At 35.6% G+C, this 17,686-nt stretch overlaps 1 protein-coding gene across 2 annotated transcripts in view; it reads left to right on the top strand.

Moving 5' to 3' along the window:
- The first annotated feature begins 853 nt into the window (after positions 1–853).
- LOC128997849 (ubiquitin carboxyl-terminal hydrolase 2-like) overlaps positions 854–17,686 on the top strand; it is a 55,191-nt gene continuing 38,358 nt past the window's right edge. The window contains exons 1-3 of one of the 2 annotated variants that reach the window (XM_054423612.1): positions 854–968; positions 2,531–2,659; positions 11,876–11,980. In XM_054423612.1, coding sequence (XP_054279587.1) covers positions 2,547–2,659; positions 11,876–11,980 — 218 coding nt within the window. In that variant the 5' untranslated portion in view covers positions 854–968; positions 2,531–2,546. Of the gene's footprint in view, positions 969–988; positions 1,298–2,530; positions 2,660–11,875; positions 11,981–17,686 lie in introns of those variants that run through there. The other variant, XM_054423611.1, reaches the window with a different exon arrangement.

Genomic DNA, 17,686 nt, shown 5'->3' on the forward strand with positions numbered 1-17,686 from the left:
TTTATCCTTTCGATATACATCGAAATTAGTGAATCCGAATTCAGCATTTGTTATTTCAGGTACAAGATTAGTTTCAGTAATTACTATAGCATCGTAAACGTATGCTGCAATGGCCTTCCTGAGTGATTGAATTTTTGAGTACTATCAACACACTGCGTTTGTGTTTATAAGATGGTAAAGATTAATATGATTTAAAAATATGCCATATAAATATGGGGTATATAGTATATGTAATGCCGAAAATAAATTGATGGATGGAAATCCATGAAAATCAATAATAAAGTATTGAAGAAATAAATTGTCTTTGCAGCAGTTGTCACAGTCTTAACATATAAAAAACTATAAAGCCACAGACTCTTCAATATAAAATCCAAACCATTAATTTTTCCTTTACCCAAAGGGTCGGAAACACGTACTACTCAACCTAAATAAATTATTATTACTATCAATTAATAATTTTAGGAATGCTAATAGGTGTACTAAGGAGTTTTGAATCCATATGTTATACCATAGACTAACGTTATACCTTCAAATCTACATCGAGAGCGTTAAAAACTTTTTCAGCATTACCTACTGCGTTCTCACATTAATTTAATCTTTCACAAAAATATCCCAAATATAGTTGAACATAACGTATTTTAACGTCTTCTATGTTCTATAAAAAAGCTGTGTAAGTGATTTTTTACTATAATGCTTACATAGCTAATGAATATTTTTCCAGTGAATTTTTTCCAAAAACTAATGATGTGATTGTTTAGTTTCTTTTCATTTTATTGTGTTGCGCATGTCTGAGATGTCAGTGCCAAGAAACAATACCTATTTTCGATAAAGTGACGTCACTTTTCTTAATTTGGATGTAGGTAACCCTTTACCACTAAACATCTCTTGAAAGAGGCAAGAGGGAATTAAAAACAAGTTATCGTTAGGGGGAGATGTGAAGGCCATTTCACTTGGATAGTCAACACTAAGTAAGTAGGAAAATGAATTAATTGTGTCTCGATAACTGTAATGTTTACATTTGTGTTGGGGTTTAGGTTATCGTGTAGTCTGCTAGTGCGATATAAATAATAGGATTGATTTTCATTACTCATTAAGAAAATCCGTGTCAGAAGTAGGGGATATTTGCTCTTTTTAAAGTTATTACTTATTTAAACCAATAAGTTAACTTACTGTTGTATTCTAAATAAATACAACTCAAGCAAGTCCTTGATAATCAAGGTGAATGTTGACAAGAACACAACTCTGGCAATTGGATAAATTTCCTGAGACTAGGAACTCTACCTGATAAATGGTTCAGGTATTTAGTTTCACAAATTAAGTTTTTATTGCACATGTCAATCAATTGCTTAAATCGATGCTCCCTTGTTTATTACCATGCGAAAAATAACATTGCTTTTAGCCTTAATCACTAAATTTAATCTTCAGGTTTGATTAATAGTCAAAGTTCCTTTTAAGTTAAATAGGCCTAACCAACTTGACTTTGATTGAGCCTTAACAGCTATTTGTCAAATAGGCTATTATTTAACTTTTATTTTAAAAATTTAAGTTAAAAATAGGTAGTACAGGTTTGTTCAATTGAGTTCTTGTTTTATAATGCCAAAAATAAGTATGGTAAGCCTAGTCTTAGGCCCTATGTATTTTAAGTGAGTGTAAGACACTTGGCTTGTTTTGCAATTTTACTGTACTGTAGCCTATGTTTAAGGTGAAATCCATACACCTAAGCAATCTACCAACATCTCCACCTAATGCTGGGTTTTGGCTAAGTTACTTTTTCTCAAGAAGGCTATCACAGACCTCTCAGCACAGTGCCCAGTGCCTATTATGTCGCATAATTTCATTTTCCTTACTTCTCATTAGAGTTGCTCACTTAAGCGTGGTTTTTTCAACAGTCACTTGCTAAAATATAAGCTATGATCAAACATGAGTTCTTATAGGCTACTCCGATCAAGAACAACAAGCCAAATTGCTGTTTTTATGGGTTAAGTTATATTACTTGTAGGCCCTAATCGTCTTTTCAAGGTGTGCTGATTTAAGTTTAAAAGGCCTACTAATTTCATATACCTTAGGCCTACCTATTATTTGCAAAAAATAGAAATATTGTTTAAGAAATATTTCAAAGAACTGCTAGACAACAAAGTTCAAAATTTAAGTTAGCAAGTTAGGCAGTTTTAATATTTGCTTAAGCCTAAAATGAAATCCCAAGCAAATATTAAAAAATATTGATACCTAATTGTCACGTTTCTGGATGTATTTTGTTTTGAACTCCCATTTAATTTCTTCCACACAGAAGATACCTAACTGTGTGTGAAACAATAGGTAGTTAAAAACTTTCTGACTATTACCCCTCTGTTGCACTCCATGCTCTTCGCACAGAGGGAGTACGCGTAGGAAACCAGTCATACCGTGACTAAATTTTGTAGACCCACAGATAAATTGGTATTCTAAAAGTGGGCTAGTTAGTTACTCGTAAACTTGTAGGCCTAACTTTTCTATACAAATACCCTATTTATAAAATTAATTTTTGTTTCAGGGAATTCAGAGGCATAATGCCAGTTAGTGTGACCCGTTCCTACCACTCAGAGTCCAGATATGGCTCTTCTTACTCTCCCTCAGCATACTCTTCATCCTACCGCTCGCCCCTCTCAACATCTACCTACCGGCAAGTGATATAGACTGATATTTAAGAGCTACAAAATAAATAAGTTTGACAGACTCCAATTTACGAATAAACCTATAATATCCTCATATACTGGTTCATAGGACACTTATTTGAGGGTAAACTGACACTCCCGCCAAGTATGAATTGTGTTCTGTCATTTATCTGTTGTGATAGGCGTCAACCAAAATTTAAGTCCATCACCAGTACATGAATGGAGAAAAGTATTTTTACGTATATTATAGCCTGTACTTAAGGCATGGAGGGAGTAAGTTAGTCATAACATTTGTACGATGTTGTTACTTATTGTTTCAAGCCGTTCATGCTGCTGCAATCCAAATACTGTTGCTGCAGTCGTTCATAGTATGTTTAAGAGGCAGTGAACAAAGTTAAGAGAATGTTGCTTTTAGATCGCTGTTTGGTTAAACTAGTGAATTCCGTACTGATATAGGACGGCACTAAGACTACTTAGGGTGGTGGTAAACTATATGGTAGTCTTAAATATGAATATCAGCAAGGACAGTTTCCCTTTTCTTTAGTACGGTACGGTAACTATTTTGATGAAAACTTCTGAACTCTTGCTGCCTCATCGTACTAACTAATGTGTGCAATCCTCTGTAGGCCTAAGCTCCCTGAGGCAGAAAATCAAAATCAAAATTCTTAATTCCACTAAGCAAAACAATGCAATAGGGCACGTCAAATTCTTATTCTAATATATACAAGAAGTGACAAAAAGGCAGGCCGTCTAAAAGGATTCAAGCAACAAAACACTAAGGCAAAAAAAAAGAAAAAAAAGAGAGAGTAAAAGCAAAACAAAGCAAAGCAGGGTGAAACCCATGCACAAACTGACAATTAGTGACAACTGACAAACTCAAACAAGAAAGCTTTTGCTTCTACTTACTAGCCTACTTAAAATGACTACTTACAATGTTCTGTGGGATGGTGAAGAAATCTTCGGTAAGTAGAGAAGAGTGGATATGCCAACAGAAGATCCTGGAGATTATTTTTGAATTTTGAAAAAGTGGCCAGGCTGTACAAACAATGTGAATTAAAACAGTGTTAAACTCAGTTGATCAGAGTTACATTGCGTTTTACCAGAGATCTCTTTGCAAGGATTCTTTCTTCTGGAATCTAGGATCACCTAGATATTTCTTAACATTGAAAACGGAAACAAAGACATATTCAAACTGTGTATACATAGGATCTTATGTGACAAGCAGGTCCTAAAATATTCATACTTCACACGTATGTTTTTATGTTCTGACGTCATTACGCCATTCTCAAAGCCTGACTGGGATTGCAGTAGGTACATTTAATCAACTGGTTTTGTTGTATTAGTGTTGGCACATGTCTGGTCCAGTCTTCAGCCACATTCATGCATTTATGGTTGTACGATGTTACCAGTTGAAGTTTAGAATTCATTGTATTCGCCCTGGAACAGCATTATTGACTAATTGGTTTTAAATTTTTTTTGTCCTAGGAAGCTAGGCACGAGCCTGGGATTGTTTTTCACATTATTTCAGGCTAGACCTAGGGGTTGCGGCGTTATCACTTAGATAAAATCCATTGGTGAATTGGCAGGATTTGAACCCGGGACCCCTTGGACCGAAGTTCGGCGCTTATAAGTTCGGTTTTACATTACAACCCTCCTAATTGGTTTTTCATTACCTGTCATCAGTTCCAATCTTTTGGAACCGATGATGGGTAATGTAAAACCAATTAGTTGAAGTTTGCTAGCTGTTTGTCATTAAGTATAACAAATTGTAAAATGACCTTATGACTCATGAGTAAGTCAACTAGCCAATAAACGTTATTTAAAATAAAATTTAAAAAATGTTCAGTGAATTAAAAGCTAGATTCATATACTGCAAGCTATTTTTTACTTTTTTACTTTGTCTAGGTCAAAATAACACCTACCTATTGCTAGAAACAGCTAGAAACTTGTAAGGTAGCCATAATTCACCTTAGATCGCTCTACTAGAGCCAAAAAACTGTATAGGCGGAAAGTTGACGAGGCTAAGAAAATTGCTAATGCCCAAAGTATTGACTGCTCTCTAAATCAGTGCAAGGCACTCTGGAACTTGGTAAACAAAAACAGAGATACCAGCTAGCCCCTTACTTCAAAGTGTAAAGCTAGTCCGGATGAATTCAATTGTTTTCTTCTAAACAGTGTCTCAAATATTGTAAATAGTTTCGACCAATCCCCCCAGAATACTACTCACCCAACCAGAACGCATGGACCAACTTTGCTTTGCTGGAGGGATATAACTCCTGATGAACTCTAGGCAATTGTCCATAAACTAAAACCCTCAAAAAGTCCAGATATTTACGGAATGAATGCAACTATTTTTAAATCCATAATCAGCAGTATTGCCTTTCCACTTTGCAGAGTCATAAACCTATGCCTGAATGCTGGAATTTTTCCAAAGAGCAGGAAAGTCTCACGTACTGTGCCTATTTTTAAGAAAGGCGTTGCTTCCAGTATGTCCAGTTACCGTCCTATATCCATTATACCTAACTAAAGATATTGAAACTGTTATGAAGCGGCAGGTAGTAGATTATCTTGAACAGAACAACTTGCTTTCAGACCTGCAACATGGTTACTGCAGTTTCAGACCTAACAGAGGTAATACAAGACGCTTTTGAAGCTACTGAGTCTGTGGCCTTGACTCTGTAAGATTTGTCGAAGGCTTTTTATGTTGTATCTCATCAGATCCTTTTAGATAAGCTGAAGGGTTACGGTTGTGGAGACAAGGCCCTCTCGAAACTTGCTTCGCACCTGGACGACTGTTATCAAAATATCTCCCGTGGGGGTGCAATGTCCGAGGCACTCAAAGTTGAGCATGGCGTGCCCCTAGGCTCAGTATTGGGACCGGCCATAAACAACCTGGTTTTATTCCTGGTTTTATTTTATTGGTTTTATTCCTAGTGGCCATAAACAACCTAGAGTTGGAAGGAAGGGCCTTAAGATTTGCCGATGACACGACTCTCATTACAACCGGAAGAAACCCTAAAGCTAGAAGCCCTAAATTAGGCCCTAAAGCTCTACAATAATCTCCCTGACATAATCAAGCAGCTTGAGGGTAACAAGTTTGCCTCAAATCTTTAAGAGCCTCATGAGAGAAAAGCCCTACTATAGTTTGAAAGAGTTTTTCGAAGTAAACTTCGATAACACTAGACCATTGTCCACGCTATCTGTGGAAAACGTATAACTCCATCTTGGAAGTTTTGTAAATAGCCTTTGTAAATATATATAAATTACTTTGGGCGCAGCTTATCCAGTGTTACTGGTCTCAGGCTAAGAAGAAGGAGGAGGAGGAGGAATATTTACATTCGTTGAATCTAAGTTACTTTGTTGTCACTACTTTTTCAATTTTTAGTTAATTTATTCAATTGTGATCCCAATTGTTGTAGTACCTTATCAATATCATTTTCAAAATACGAATTTCAATTTTTTTATTGTACTGGGCTTTGGACTGTTTGGAATAGCCAAGTGTGTGGATGGTGTAATATATTTTAATTTTAACACAGGAAGTTTTGGAAGACACCAATTTTCCAATTAATAGGATATTTAAGGACACTAAAAAGTGTCCTTAAAAAAAAAGTTTAAAATGTGTTGTTTGTAACAAATGTATGAGAGGATTGTAAAAAATGATATGAAAGCATGTTTTCAATGAAGTTGTCAGATGTGAAGATGAATGACTTAATATCAGTCAGATTCTCTTCAATCACACGACACTTGAAACCCAGACAATTGTTCACTCCAAGTACTCAAGCACATTTCAAGTCCTTAATTGATACTGATACTAAACACCTTCATTTCCCACTTGTTGCTTTGTACTTTGTAATATTTATCCAGTTCAGATAATGTAAGTTGAATATAGATTGTTGTCAGTTGTAAAGCTGCGTTTACACCGGAGTTTGGAACAAAATGTTTGGAACTTTTTGTTGGTAACACTTGTTTCTAAAATAAAAGTTTACAACAGATAGTGCACTTTTCTTTGATTTTGTTGGAAACATCACCATTCCTGAGAACAGGAGGTCAGTGCTCTTCGGTTGGGGGGTAGTGAAGTGGTGGTGGATAAGCACCGTGGGTAGCAGGGAAGTGTTGTGAACAGCGTAGGAGTACAGATACATTTGGTCCAAAAACAAATGTTAAATGTTTCCTAATGTTTGGAACACCCTTTGATCTTTACCGACTTCTGGTGGGAAGTTGTAGTTGTTGTAAACACTAAAAAACTATTTCCAACATCAAAATGTGTTTGTTCAAAAAGTATTGTTTCTTGTTTTTTTAGGAACATTTGTTATAAATAAATAATAAATAAAAAGATCTTTAATAAATAAATAAAAAGGCCTATATTTAATAAATAATTTAAAATGCCTTTATTTACAAGCAAAATAAAGTATATTTGAATCGTAAACTCGTGTTCCTAACTCTGGTGTTAACGCTTTGGTTGTAAAGGACTTTTGACCAATGCAACCAACAACCAACAAAACATGACAGAAACACAGAATAGATGAACATAAAATGCAGTCTTAACATTTTTTATATATTTTTTAGTAATATCAAATCTATACATTAAACATTCTATTCTTAGGTAGTTTTTAAAATGAGCCTTTAATTTTTGTTTTATTAAAAAAATGAAGGACCAGTTAAATATTGTAACATGAATGTCTATAATTTATATATTTTGACCGTAAATGCTGCAGGGTTGGTAAAAATTACAACACCTTCTCGTAAATTTGAATGAACAATGTCAGGTAAACGACACAGAGTTCAGTATACCTTTGTAAGAAATAAAAATTAAATGATAATAACTAAATGATAAAGCTTTTAAATAATATATCTACCTATTGTTGATCAGGCCTACACCTAATAGACTATAAAAGGACATCCAATTTTAATATAAGTACCACTTTTTCTTCTTTTTACTCTCCTCATTTTAAAATACAAGGTGACCCTTTGTGTTAGTTCACTGAAAACATCAGCCTGCCTCCAAAATACCACATTTTTCAGCCTTGGTCAAAGTTACTATTTAATTCAAATTTTTTTTTTTATTTGAAAGGTGAGCTATGTTTAGTTTACTTAATAGTCTGTTCCAATGTTATAAAAGGGGTCCCAGTGTAATGGTAAAAATATTAGGACATCAGAAAACGAGCGTTCATTTGATTTCAAGTGGACCGCGCAGGGTCATTAGTTAATTAAAAATAGGTATTTACCTTCGTCTACAGCTCAATCTGTTGTAACTTGAGTTACGGCCGTTTCGGCATTATAATGCCATCGTCAGACGTTGAACATTCAGCTGAAGTAGCGTCGTCATAGTTGAAACACAAAACACGAACACGAATAACATTTTACTTTTACAATTACTAACGAAAACACAACGAACAGGCCTGTCGTACACACGGTACCGGTTGACATTGCCACGATCTGAACTGGATGCCGACTGGAGGTTAAACCTGCATCGTTCTTTGCGTAGTGGTGTTATCAGCTGACCTTTGTACTCCTGCCTTTTGTCTCTTGTCCTGGTCTAAAATACTATTGAAAATGATGTGTGATTTATATTGTAGTTTGTCATTTAATATTGTGTCATCAAAATTATTTTCTGTATAGGCTCTGTAAATTTCGTATTCTTCTTATGTGCCCAATTTATTTCCTTTCTTGCTTGTGTGGAGTATATCGAGGCCAGTGTTCAGATCATACATGTCATGGTTTTTATCAACCAGGTGTTGCGCAAAGGATGATTTTTGTTTGTCGGCTCTTGGACATGGGTGATGTTCTTTGTACCTGGTTCCGAATGTCCGTCCAGTTTTTCCTATGTAAAAGCTCGGGCAACTAGCACATTTAATTTTGTATACACCTGACTTCTCACTTTTGTCGTTTACTCGATCAGAAACGTTTAATTTATTAATTGTCTTGTTGTTGGTCTTGAACGCCAATTCGATACCATGTTTTTTCAATTCTTTCGTAAGAAGAAGAATTTTTAGTCCTTCTGAAAGAAGTACTCCAACAGAATTATTTTAAGTTTGAAGGAAAATTCTACTCACAATCTGAGGGCCTAGCAATGGGCTCCCCTCTATCTTGCATACTCGCTGACATTTATTTGAATTATATCGAAAATGAATTTATACTATCAGATCGTAACAAACAGAAACAAAAAATACTGCAGTACCACCGATATGTAGATGACACCATTCTTTTGTTTAACGGTAACGTCCGACAACTGGAATTATTACACAAATATCTAAACAATATTGCCCCAAATTTGAAATTCACGATGGAAATCGAGGAGTCAAACAAAATGAATTTTCTAGACCTGACAATAGAAAAATTGGACAATAGATTGGATTTCAGCATTTATCGTAAGCCAACCACGTCAAACCAAACCATCCATAACACGTCATACCATCCACCATCACAGAAATATGCCGCTTATAATAGTATGTTATATCGATTATTAAATGTTCCAATGTCAGACAACAATTTTAATAAAGAACTCAATTTGATCAAACGCATAGCGCTATCTAATGGGTACAACAGCAATATGATTGACAGGTTATTAAGTAAGATGAAAAACAAAAAGTCTGGAGACGTCCAACCACAAAAGAAGAAGTATGTGTGTGTAGAGTACTCACATTCAATTCAGTACTCACTTACAAAAGAATTGAAAAAACATGGTATCGAATTGGCGTTCAAGACCAACAACAAGACAATTAATAAATTAAACGTTTCTGATCGTGTAATCGACAAAAGTGAGAAGTCAGGTGTATACAACTGTACACAACTGTGTGCCGCGACCCCTATAAATACTGCTCAAGACAGCGTACAGTCAGTCAACCACTAGGCGAATAGTCAGCAACATCTCTCCCTTGTAGTAGAGAATCTTAGGCCTGGAGCAGAATAGCCCGGTAATAAGCCAGCAGTGGAGTAACTCTGGTAGCGTCATACACTAGGACCAAGAGCGAAATAGCCCCTGCACTCGTGAAATTATTGATTTAGTTTATTTTAAGCATCTTGGATTACATCCTAAAGTGAAACACAGTATACCCATTAAGTAAAGATTTGTTTTGTTTTCAAAGTTAATAATTTCAGTTCGTTACAACCAGTGTTTCACTTAAAAAATCAACACCAATTATTTTGGAAATTTGCTAATTTGTTTAGATTAAAGTTTAACTCGGGCAGTGATAATTGTGTCATTTACTTAAAGCTGATGCTTAACGACCATATCTGAGCCCAAATATTTAAACTTAATTATTACTACTAACCCTGGACTTTACAGTACAATTTTGTCCGAGGTCGAAATTGCACGTCACACCCGTCTCAGAGTACGGCATAGTGTTTCAGCCAGGGATGTGGCTCATCTAGAGACATTATTAGCATTTTAGAGTTCCAACAGGGTTTTCACAATGGTTTCAAAGCAACAAGCTTCATCTAAACTGTAATAAAAACAAAAACGGTCCAATTCAATATCAACAGCTCAAAAAAACAAGCTCCGCTGACTATTTCGCTTGGCGACAAAGTGATCTCTTCGTGAAACTTGGCACCACTGCCAAGTTTCTTGATTTGGTCTTGGATTGCTCAACTTTTATGACCATATACTGTAGAGCCCTAAAGCTCAGGAACTTTTGTAATATGAGGTCTTTCAAAGTTAGGTACCAATTCTTGTGTGACGCTGAGTGCCCATTATGGACTGATTTATCCATTATTGTCGTATTTAGTGGCAGTCTAGGACTGTGAGAGTGTTAGAAAAAAGTTTGTTTTCTGTCTTCAGAATAAAGATATAAGAGGCACATTTAGAATATCTTGTTGCACTTCTTGCAAGCCTCTCTTTAAGGAACACAAAATTCTTACATTTCCATCCATACACAGTCTTTGGTTGTCTGTCTTTTTTAAAAGATATTTTCATCTTTTTCAACCGCAATGCCATAAAATGCAGTTACACTTTCAGGCATAGGAACAATATTCAACTACATAAACACAAGACAAAATTCCTTTAAAGATACCTTTTTTATAACTGTATTTAAGTTCTTTAACCTGCTGCCTGAATCCTTTAAAGTGGACCTGAACACCGACCAATTTAGAAGAGCGGTGAAATGTCTACTAATAGTAAAGTAGAATATTCCCTATACTATAAAAGATTCTTAAAGTTGCCGATAAAATTAAGACATACTGTTCTGTTGAATTTTAGTGGTTATATTATTTGTTTTGTTTAATTTATACAGGGTGTTTTAAAAGAATGCCGGGATTTCAAACGGTCGTTGCTCGGGGACTATTCAAGATAATTAAACGATTTAAGCGTCAAATTGAAGGGAAAAGAATAAAGTTTTTTTCTCATTCTTTCATACAATTCGGAATGATTAAATAAAATTCAGATTTTCATCAATCTTATATGAGCGTAAAACTGGCATAGTCTTTACGTTTAGGGCGATCGGGGGGTCTTAACTGAATCTTTTTCGGCACAAAAACTCTATCTTTTATAGATAACATCATAAAGTGACCAATTTAGGTTTGTTAAACTAGAGATTTCGTCGGGCAATCGATTCTTTCGGGATTCTGATCTAGAATTGTCGGATTTCTTTGATTATGTCATCGCTTGGTTTAGCTGGCCAGGTGAATGTCTTTACAAAACACTCCGGAGCCACGTAACTCATTAAACCAGCTTCAAGTTTCTTTATCATCAAATAGATTTAAATTTAGTTTAATTTAGAAATAGATACAAACTCTGCGAACTACAGATTACATTCTGAGCCTTCTGTTGCGCCGTACGTCGTACTGGCCACTGGCGTCAGGCGTATGAGTCACAATAGCGGCCTATCACCCCGCACCTGTTTTACGCATGCCAAGGTCAAAGTTTCCTCCCTTGCTACATGGGAAACAAAACTTAGTTACTTTAGCTTCAATTTGACGTATAAAACGTTTAGTTACCTTGAATAGTATCCAAGCAATTACCATTTAAAATCCCGGCATTCTTTTAAAAACACCCTGTATTCTTAGAAAACATCACTTTCTTTCATCATTATACAGATTACTTTGAGTAAAATAAAGATGATTTGATTTGAGTAAGGTAAGGCTTAGCATTGACTGGTTGAGTTGGTTGAATGTTCAAAAATGGAACCAACAGAAACTGAGCAGTAATGATGTTTTGATATCTATTTTTTGAAATGGCATTTTACAATTAATGTATGTCTTAGGCCTAACTGGTATAATTTCATTCTCAGGAGCACTTATACTTCATCATACCGGTCAACTTCTGGACTTGATGATTCTTACACCAGCTCTCGAGATAAAAGTGACACCAATGAATCCTATTCCTCTTCACTTGGGTAAGTTTGATTTCTTTTTTATAAATAACAAGTTGTAGAAATATTAATATTTTATATTGTGATTTAGACCAGTAATTTCCAACCTATGGCTCTATACGGCCGGCCTGTGAAGGCCTACTGGGAAATAATTTATTTTTATGTAATTTATGTAAATCGATGATCGTCAAAGTTGCGGCAACATCTGTTAGTAATTGTTTCAGTCTTGGAGATATCGTGATTGTCATTCACAATCGCGGCAACTTGGCAATATCATGGTCTTCACTAAAAGTCACAGAAACACCCATAAGTAAATGCTGCTGTGATATCAGTAATAATGTTATCGTCATTCATGATCGTGGAAACACTCGTAAGTAAATTTTTCTCTCCGTGTCAAAGCCATCTGTAAAACAGTAACAATAAGTTTGAAAACTTTTCGCAGATTAAGCTCCCCATACAGGAGCATCGTTTACTTGCTTTTTCCGGTCAATAGGGTCAGAAGTTGCTGCTTATTCCTTATCACAGTTGTCACAATAATAAAACAATGTTGCAAAAAGCCCATTTAAGCTTTCTCTGTGGTACAGTATTTGCATTTATCCATGGTACAGCAGAATGGTTCCCTATGCTTTCTAGCTGCTTCATAACATGTCCTATGTCTACAATGTGTCTCACTTTTAGTGGAATGTGTTGGTCCTCTATAGTGAGTGTGTTAAATTACTAAATTTACTTAGGTTCAACTCCTCTGCCTTACTCTCACTCTCGGTATCACTTTCAGATTCAGAGGAAAAATTAACTTTGTAGTCTTGATCATCTTTTTTATTCAACTCCCTGAAATAGCATAAACTACAATAGTTATCAATTTTAACTAGGCATAATTGCAGTTAGAGTGTGAAGTATACTGTAGATAAAAACATATTGTATGCAGCCGTTCCTGATCGGGAACGCTCGGCAATGCCTTTCGTATATCTTCGTTTTTGCTCTAGCGTCGGTCGAAGGTGTTAGCGTGTAGTGTGTGACTTGCTTTTTGTCGTGGTGTAGGTTGGTAGTAAATTTCCCGTCTGGCAAGCTTAAAAATCAACTTTTTATCCTGTTTTCCTCCCTCCAATTGGCAATACTGTACAATGGGAACAAGCAGTGTTGCTATCTGTGGGTGTTTAAGCAAACTACGTTGATTCTCGTCATCGCACGTTATTTGCTATCCATCAGACCGAAATTTGAAAACTAATCACCCGGCAATCGGGATTATTCAACGCTGTGGGCTGCGCCACACTGGGGCTATGCCTGCCCCCATCAATGGGCTTTAGCGAACGTGTTAGTAAAAAAATTCTTAAATAGCAATAATATACGTGTTGTTACAATTAACAGGATACAAATAAAAATTGTTTTTTTTTAGTTCATGTTTATTTCTTTATGCTTTGACACTATTCATGTATATAACATGTATAAAGTGATTTATGTATTTATTAGTTAAAGTGTTACAATTAAATAATTCATGAAGTAAAAGGTATGTAAAGCATCCATATCAGGTCACTCACTGTTTACTTTTATTAGATTTAACAAGAATTATTTATCAAATTCAAACTAGTGTTGGGGTAGAGCTTTTTAAGAAACCCGCTCCTCTAAGGATTGCAGATGGGTCACTGTCGAGGGCCCAGTATTCGTTTCGGTTGGCAGGAGGAGCTGCGGGAAGATGGTGGATTGGAGACGCCTTGTACGTTCCCACTCTTACCACGGATATGATTCTGGGTATGGATGTCATCCGAGACCTCGGATTAGTGACATGTGGGACAGAGGTAGTAAGAATGGGCATGGATGATGACTGTTCTGGCCATGTGGTGGCCGCATAGACAGTGTCAAAATTGGTGACGAAGACCCCGAAGGCCCTTGCAATGGAAATCCCCGTCTGGTTCCTTATGCCAAATCATTCAGCACCATGTTGGCTGGTAGTGGCTAGTAGAAGAGTTTTTCTTTGTTTTGAGTTTTGAGACCTGTGGTGTAGGATTCACTATTGAATTATTTTTTTTCATCCCTATGTAAGTGGGGGGTGTAACAAGTTATTTTTCCTAGGGGAGTAAATATTTGCTATTTGGCTGTGCACCTATTGTTGACATCAACAAGCGGCAGCGGCGAAGCGAGCTAGCGCCCTTTGACCCGGCTTATCAGTTCTGATAAGCCTCCGGTATCCTAGATTTTCAGGATAGCCTAGGATGGACATTTGAGTTGTGGATCCTGAATAGTAAGCTTGTGTCTAGTGAAGACGTCGTCGGGTACGAGTGACAGTGGTGTCGGAGTACGTTGGTGGTGTGAGAGTGCCAAGTGTTGGTGTTGAGTTGGTTAGAGACCCGCTAGTGGTGAGATTTTATCGACTCTAGTAGATATTATTTTGCGTTGTGACAAGAGTTAATTATATTACCGGTAACACTGAGGCCCGAAAAACCTAGGCTGCACGATTTGGCGTGAGTAGTTGGAAGCACGCGGCCAGTTGGCTAGTAGCTAATTTTATTAGCCTATTAACAGAAGCCCAGTTAACTAATATAACGTTGATAGCAGCAGTAGTAGTAGTAGTGGGGTTTTTATTGGTAAATCATTTTATGATTTTAATTTAACCTGAACAGCTTGTTTATTAATCCAACACGTTATCTTGATAGCTTGGATAGCGTAGTACCGGCTATAAGATATATTTATCTAGTGTTTGGAAAGTATTTAATATTTATTTCTCCGCTACTAAGTAGCTCTTAATAATTTAATAGTAGTGCAATTGGCAATTAGCTTTGCTTGTTTGGCTTCGTATTTATTGAGACCAGCTAATAGAGGTTTAGTCACTCTGCCTATAGTATACTTGTATTATTATATGGTATTATTACTGAGTGAACTGTTCGGTTGTTAGCTTGGGCATTGGAGTCGTGTATTGGATTATAGTGGCCGAGTGCACCCCGCCTAGTGATAACTCGCGTTGTGGTTTTTATTGGCAGGTCGTCGTGTAGCTCACTGTTAGGCACTCTGGGCTTAACTATTGGATAGTCATGACAAAGCCTGAGTTGCGTAGTCAGCAACGACCCCCTAGGAGAGTGGGGAATCGGCGTAGGCCTGGTGGTGATTATTGCACGTTTTTTTGGTGACTTGTTTTTGACTTGTGCACAGTGCCCATGTATGAGCCAGTCCTATAACGGTTAGACCCGGCTTTTGGTCTAGTGGTGTCAACAGCTGATACAATTCTCTGCATCTAGAAAATAGACGCACATTTAAATTGGCAAACTCACAAAAAAAATGTATCAAAAAGACTTAATTCAGCTGTATTTGTGTTGCAAGTAATTAGAGATACAACAAATTTTGACACACAAATTGCAGTATATCATGCTTATTTCGCTTTAATTATGAATTACGGACTTATTTTATGGGGATCGTCTAGTGAAAGCTAAAAAGTGTTTATTCTTCAAAAAAGGTTGATTAGACATATAACCAAGGTTCCTCCAGATACACATTGCCAAGAATATTTCGGTCAATTCAAAATTCTCACTTTATACAGCTCTTATATGTATTATATCTCTCTGATGGTCACAAGTAACTTGGATACACTTATGGAGAGTCAGCCCCCTCACAACCATGATACAAGATACAAAAATTAATAAAACCAATGCAACATGGACTAAAATTATTCCATTTATCACCACAATATGGGACCCAAAATTCATAATAAGCTGCCTCCAACATTAAAAGAAATTGATCGCTTATCAAAATAAAAAAAAAAAACACTTAAGATATGGCTTCTGGAGAAGGTATTGTTTTCACTGGAAGATTTCCTAACAAATGTATAATTAATTTTAAGTTTTTATTGTTATGATTGTTGTTTTGTTACAATGGATTTTATGACAAATCACCCGTCAATCATTGATGTAATGTGATGATAATAAATAAATAAATAAAAATATGTAATAGTTTGACAGAAGTAACCTTGTAAAAAGCAATGGTATGCAGTTGGATATGCAGTTGATATGCAGTTGATATGGGTTGTGCTGAAGGAGCATTGCTGAGGTTGCAAGATTGCAGACTTGATGCAGGTGATCTCATACACTGCACAGAGTCAGTGGTGTAGTAGTGTCGGTCATTCATCTCTCATCTCACTATGTATTTACCTGTGTTATTTATTCTTCTTGATCTTAGTGATGAAATAAGATCTTTGACTGTTGATCAAGTGGTCGATTTAATCAATGACATTGGAAGGGAAGAGTTAATAATAGTATGGAGAATGTTTTACTTTTTGTATGCTAAAGTTGCCAAGTTTAAGAAGTATCACTTCAAAAAACACTTTTGCTGCTATCATCCAAAAAGGAAGACTAACAAATTGTATGTTATTAAAGTTACTTTAGCTTTAACCTATTTATTTGTTTAAATTGTCATCTTTACATTAAATTGCATGCATAAAATATTTAGATGCTAATTGGTGCTATATGCATATGTATTAACTATTACATAAGTTACAAGCAAGTAAATATTTTAACTTAATTTTGAAGAAGACATTTTTTAGTGTGTAAAAGGAACACAAAATCTTAACGATTTAAAAAAATTAAAGAACTTAACCACAACTATTTTTGTCTGCATCTATTTCTTAGTTAAATAAATGCAACAATTCCATCCTAAAATATTTCTATGTATCAAAGAAAATGGTTATCTCCATGCAAAATATTTTAAATTGATTCCTCCTCCACAAATGTTTGCACCTCCTAAAGAGCACAAAAAACTTTACATTCTTGTTTTGGGTGTAGATTAAAGTTATTTATACAATGTATATTCTCTCATGTTAAAATGTTACTCTCAGGGCCAGATTTCCCAATAGGTCTTCTAAATACTAGGCCTATACTCCCGCATATATAACTAAGAGATACAAATTCTAAACCACTATCTAGATGAGCTAGATGAGCTAGAAACTTGAAATTTGAAAAGGGCGTGAAACGTCACCTTAAAAATTATCCAGAAAATTTCAAAATGTCCCATTTTCAAATTTTAATCCTCCCAAAAATCCAAAATGGCAGACATCTAAGAATGACTAAACACGGTTTTTTGTACGGCTATAGCCTAACTAAAAAACGGAAAGAGCTATCAAAGATTTGAAAGGACTTTAATGGTCAGGAATTAATTTTTCTACAAAACCCATACAGGCGTTTTCCGAAAATCACACACCCTCACCCCTCAAAACTCCCTACTTTCAAAAATCTTAAAATTTTTTTTAAATTTTTAATGGTTTCGCTACTTTTTTCTACCTGAGTAATTAATTTGTTTTTGCAAATATTATTATTGCTATATGTACTCTTCTTAGTTTACCTTAAATGTTGGTCATTACATGTTTTTTCTTAAATTTACTCCTGACGAGTAAAATTTAAGTTTAATGTCAAAATTTGAAAGGTTTTACCTACCACTTTTACGAGCCCCATGTTATTCTAATGGGGAATAACATTGGAATTTACAGACTTGGTATGCTCATCTGAACCATTCGGACACGTGCCAGAGACTTGAAATTTGAATAGGATCTGGAACTTCACCTTAAGTTATCCAGAAAATTTTCAAATATCCCATTTTCAAATTTTATCCCCCTTAAAAATCCAAAATGGTGGACATCTGAAAACGGCTATAACTCAATAACGGTAAGACCTAGTAAAGAATTGAAAGATTTTTCACAGTCAGAAATTAATACACATTTTCCCAAAATCACACCCTTTCAACCCCAAAAAATTT

Source organism: Macrosteles quadrilineatus, unplaced genomic scaffold (genome assembly GCF_028750875.1).
Source record: "Macrosteles quadrilineatus isolate MER2022 unplaced genomic scaffold, UCM_ALF_1.0 Scaffold_7__1_contigs__length_78375512, whole genome shotgun sequence".
NCBI lineage: Eukaryota > Metazoa > Arthropoda > Insecta > Hemiptera > Cicadellidae > Macrosteles > Macrosteles quadrilineatus.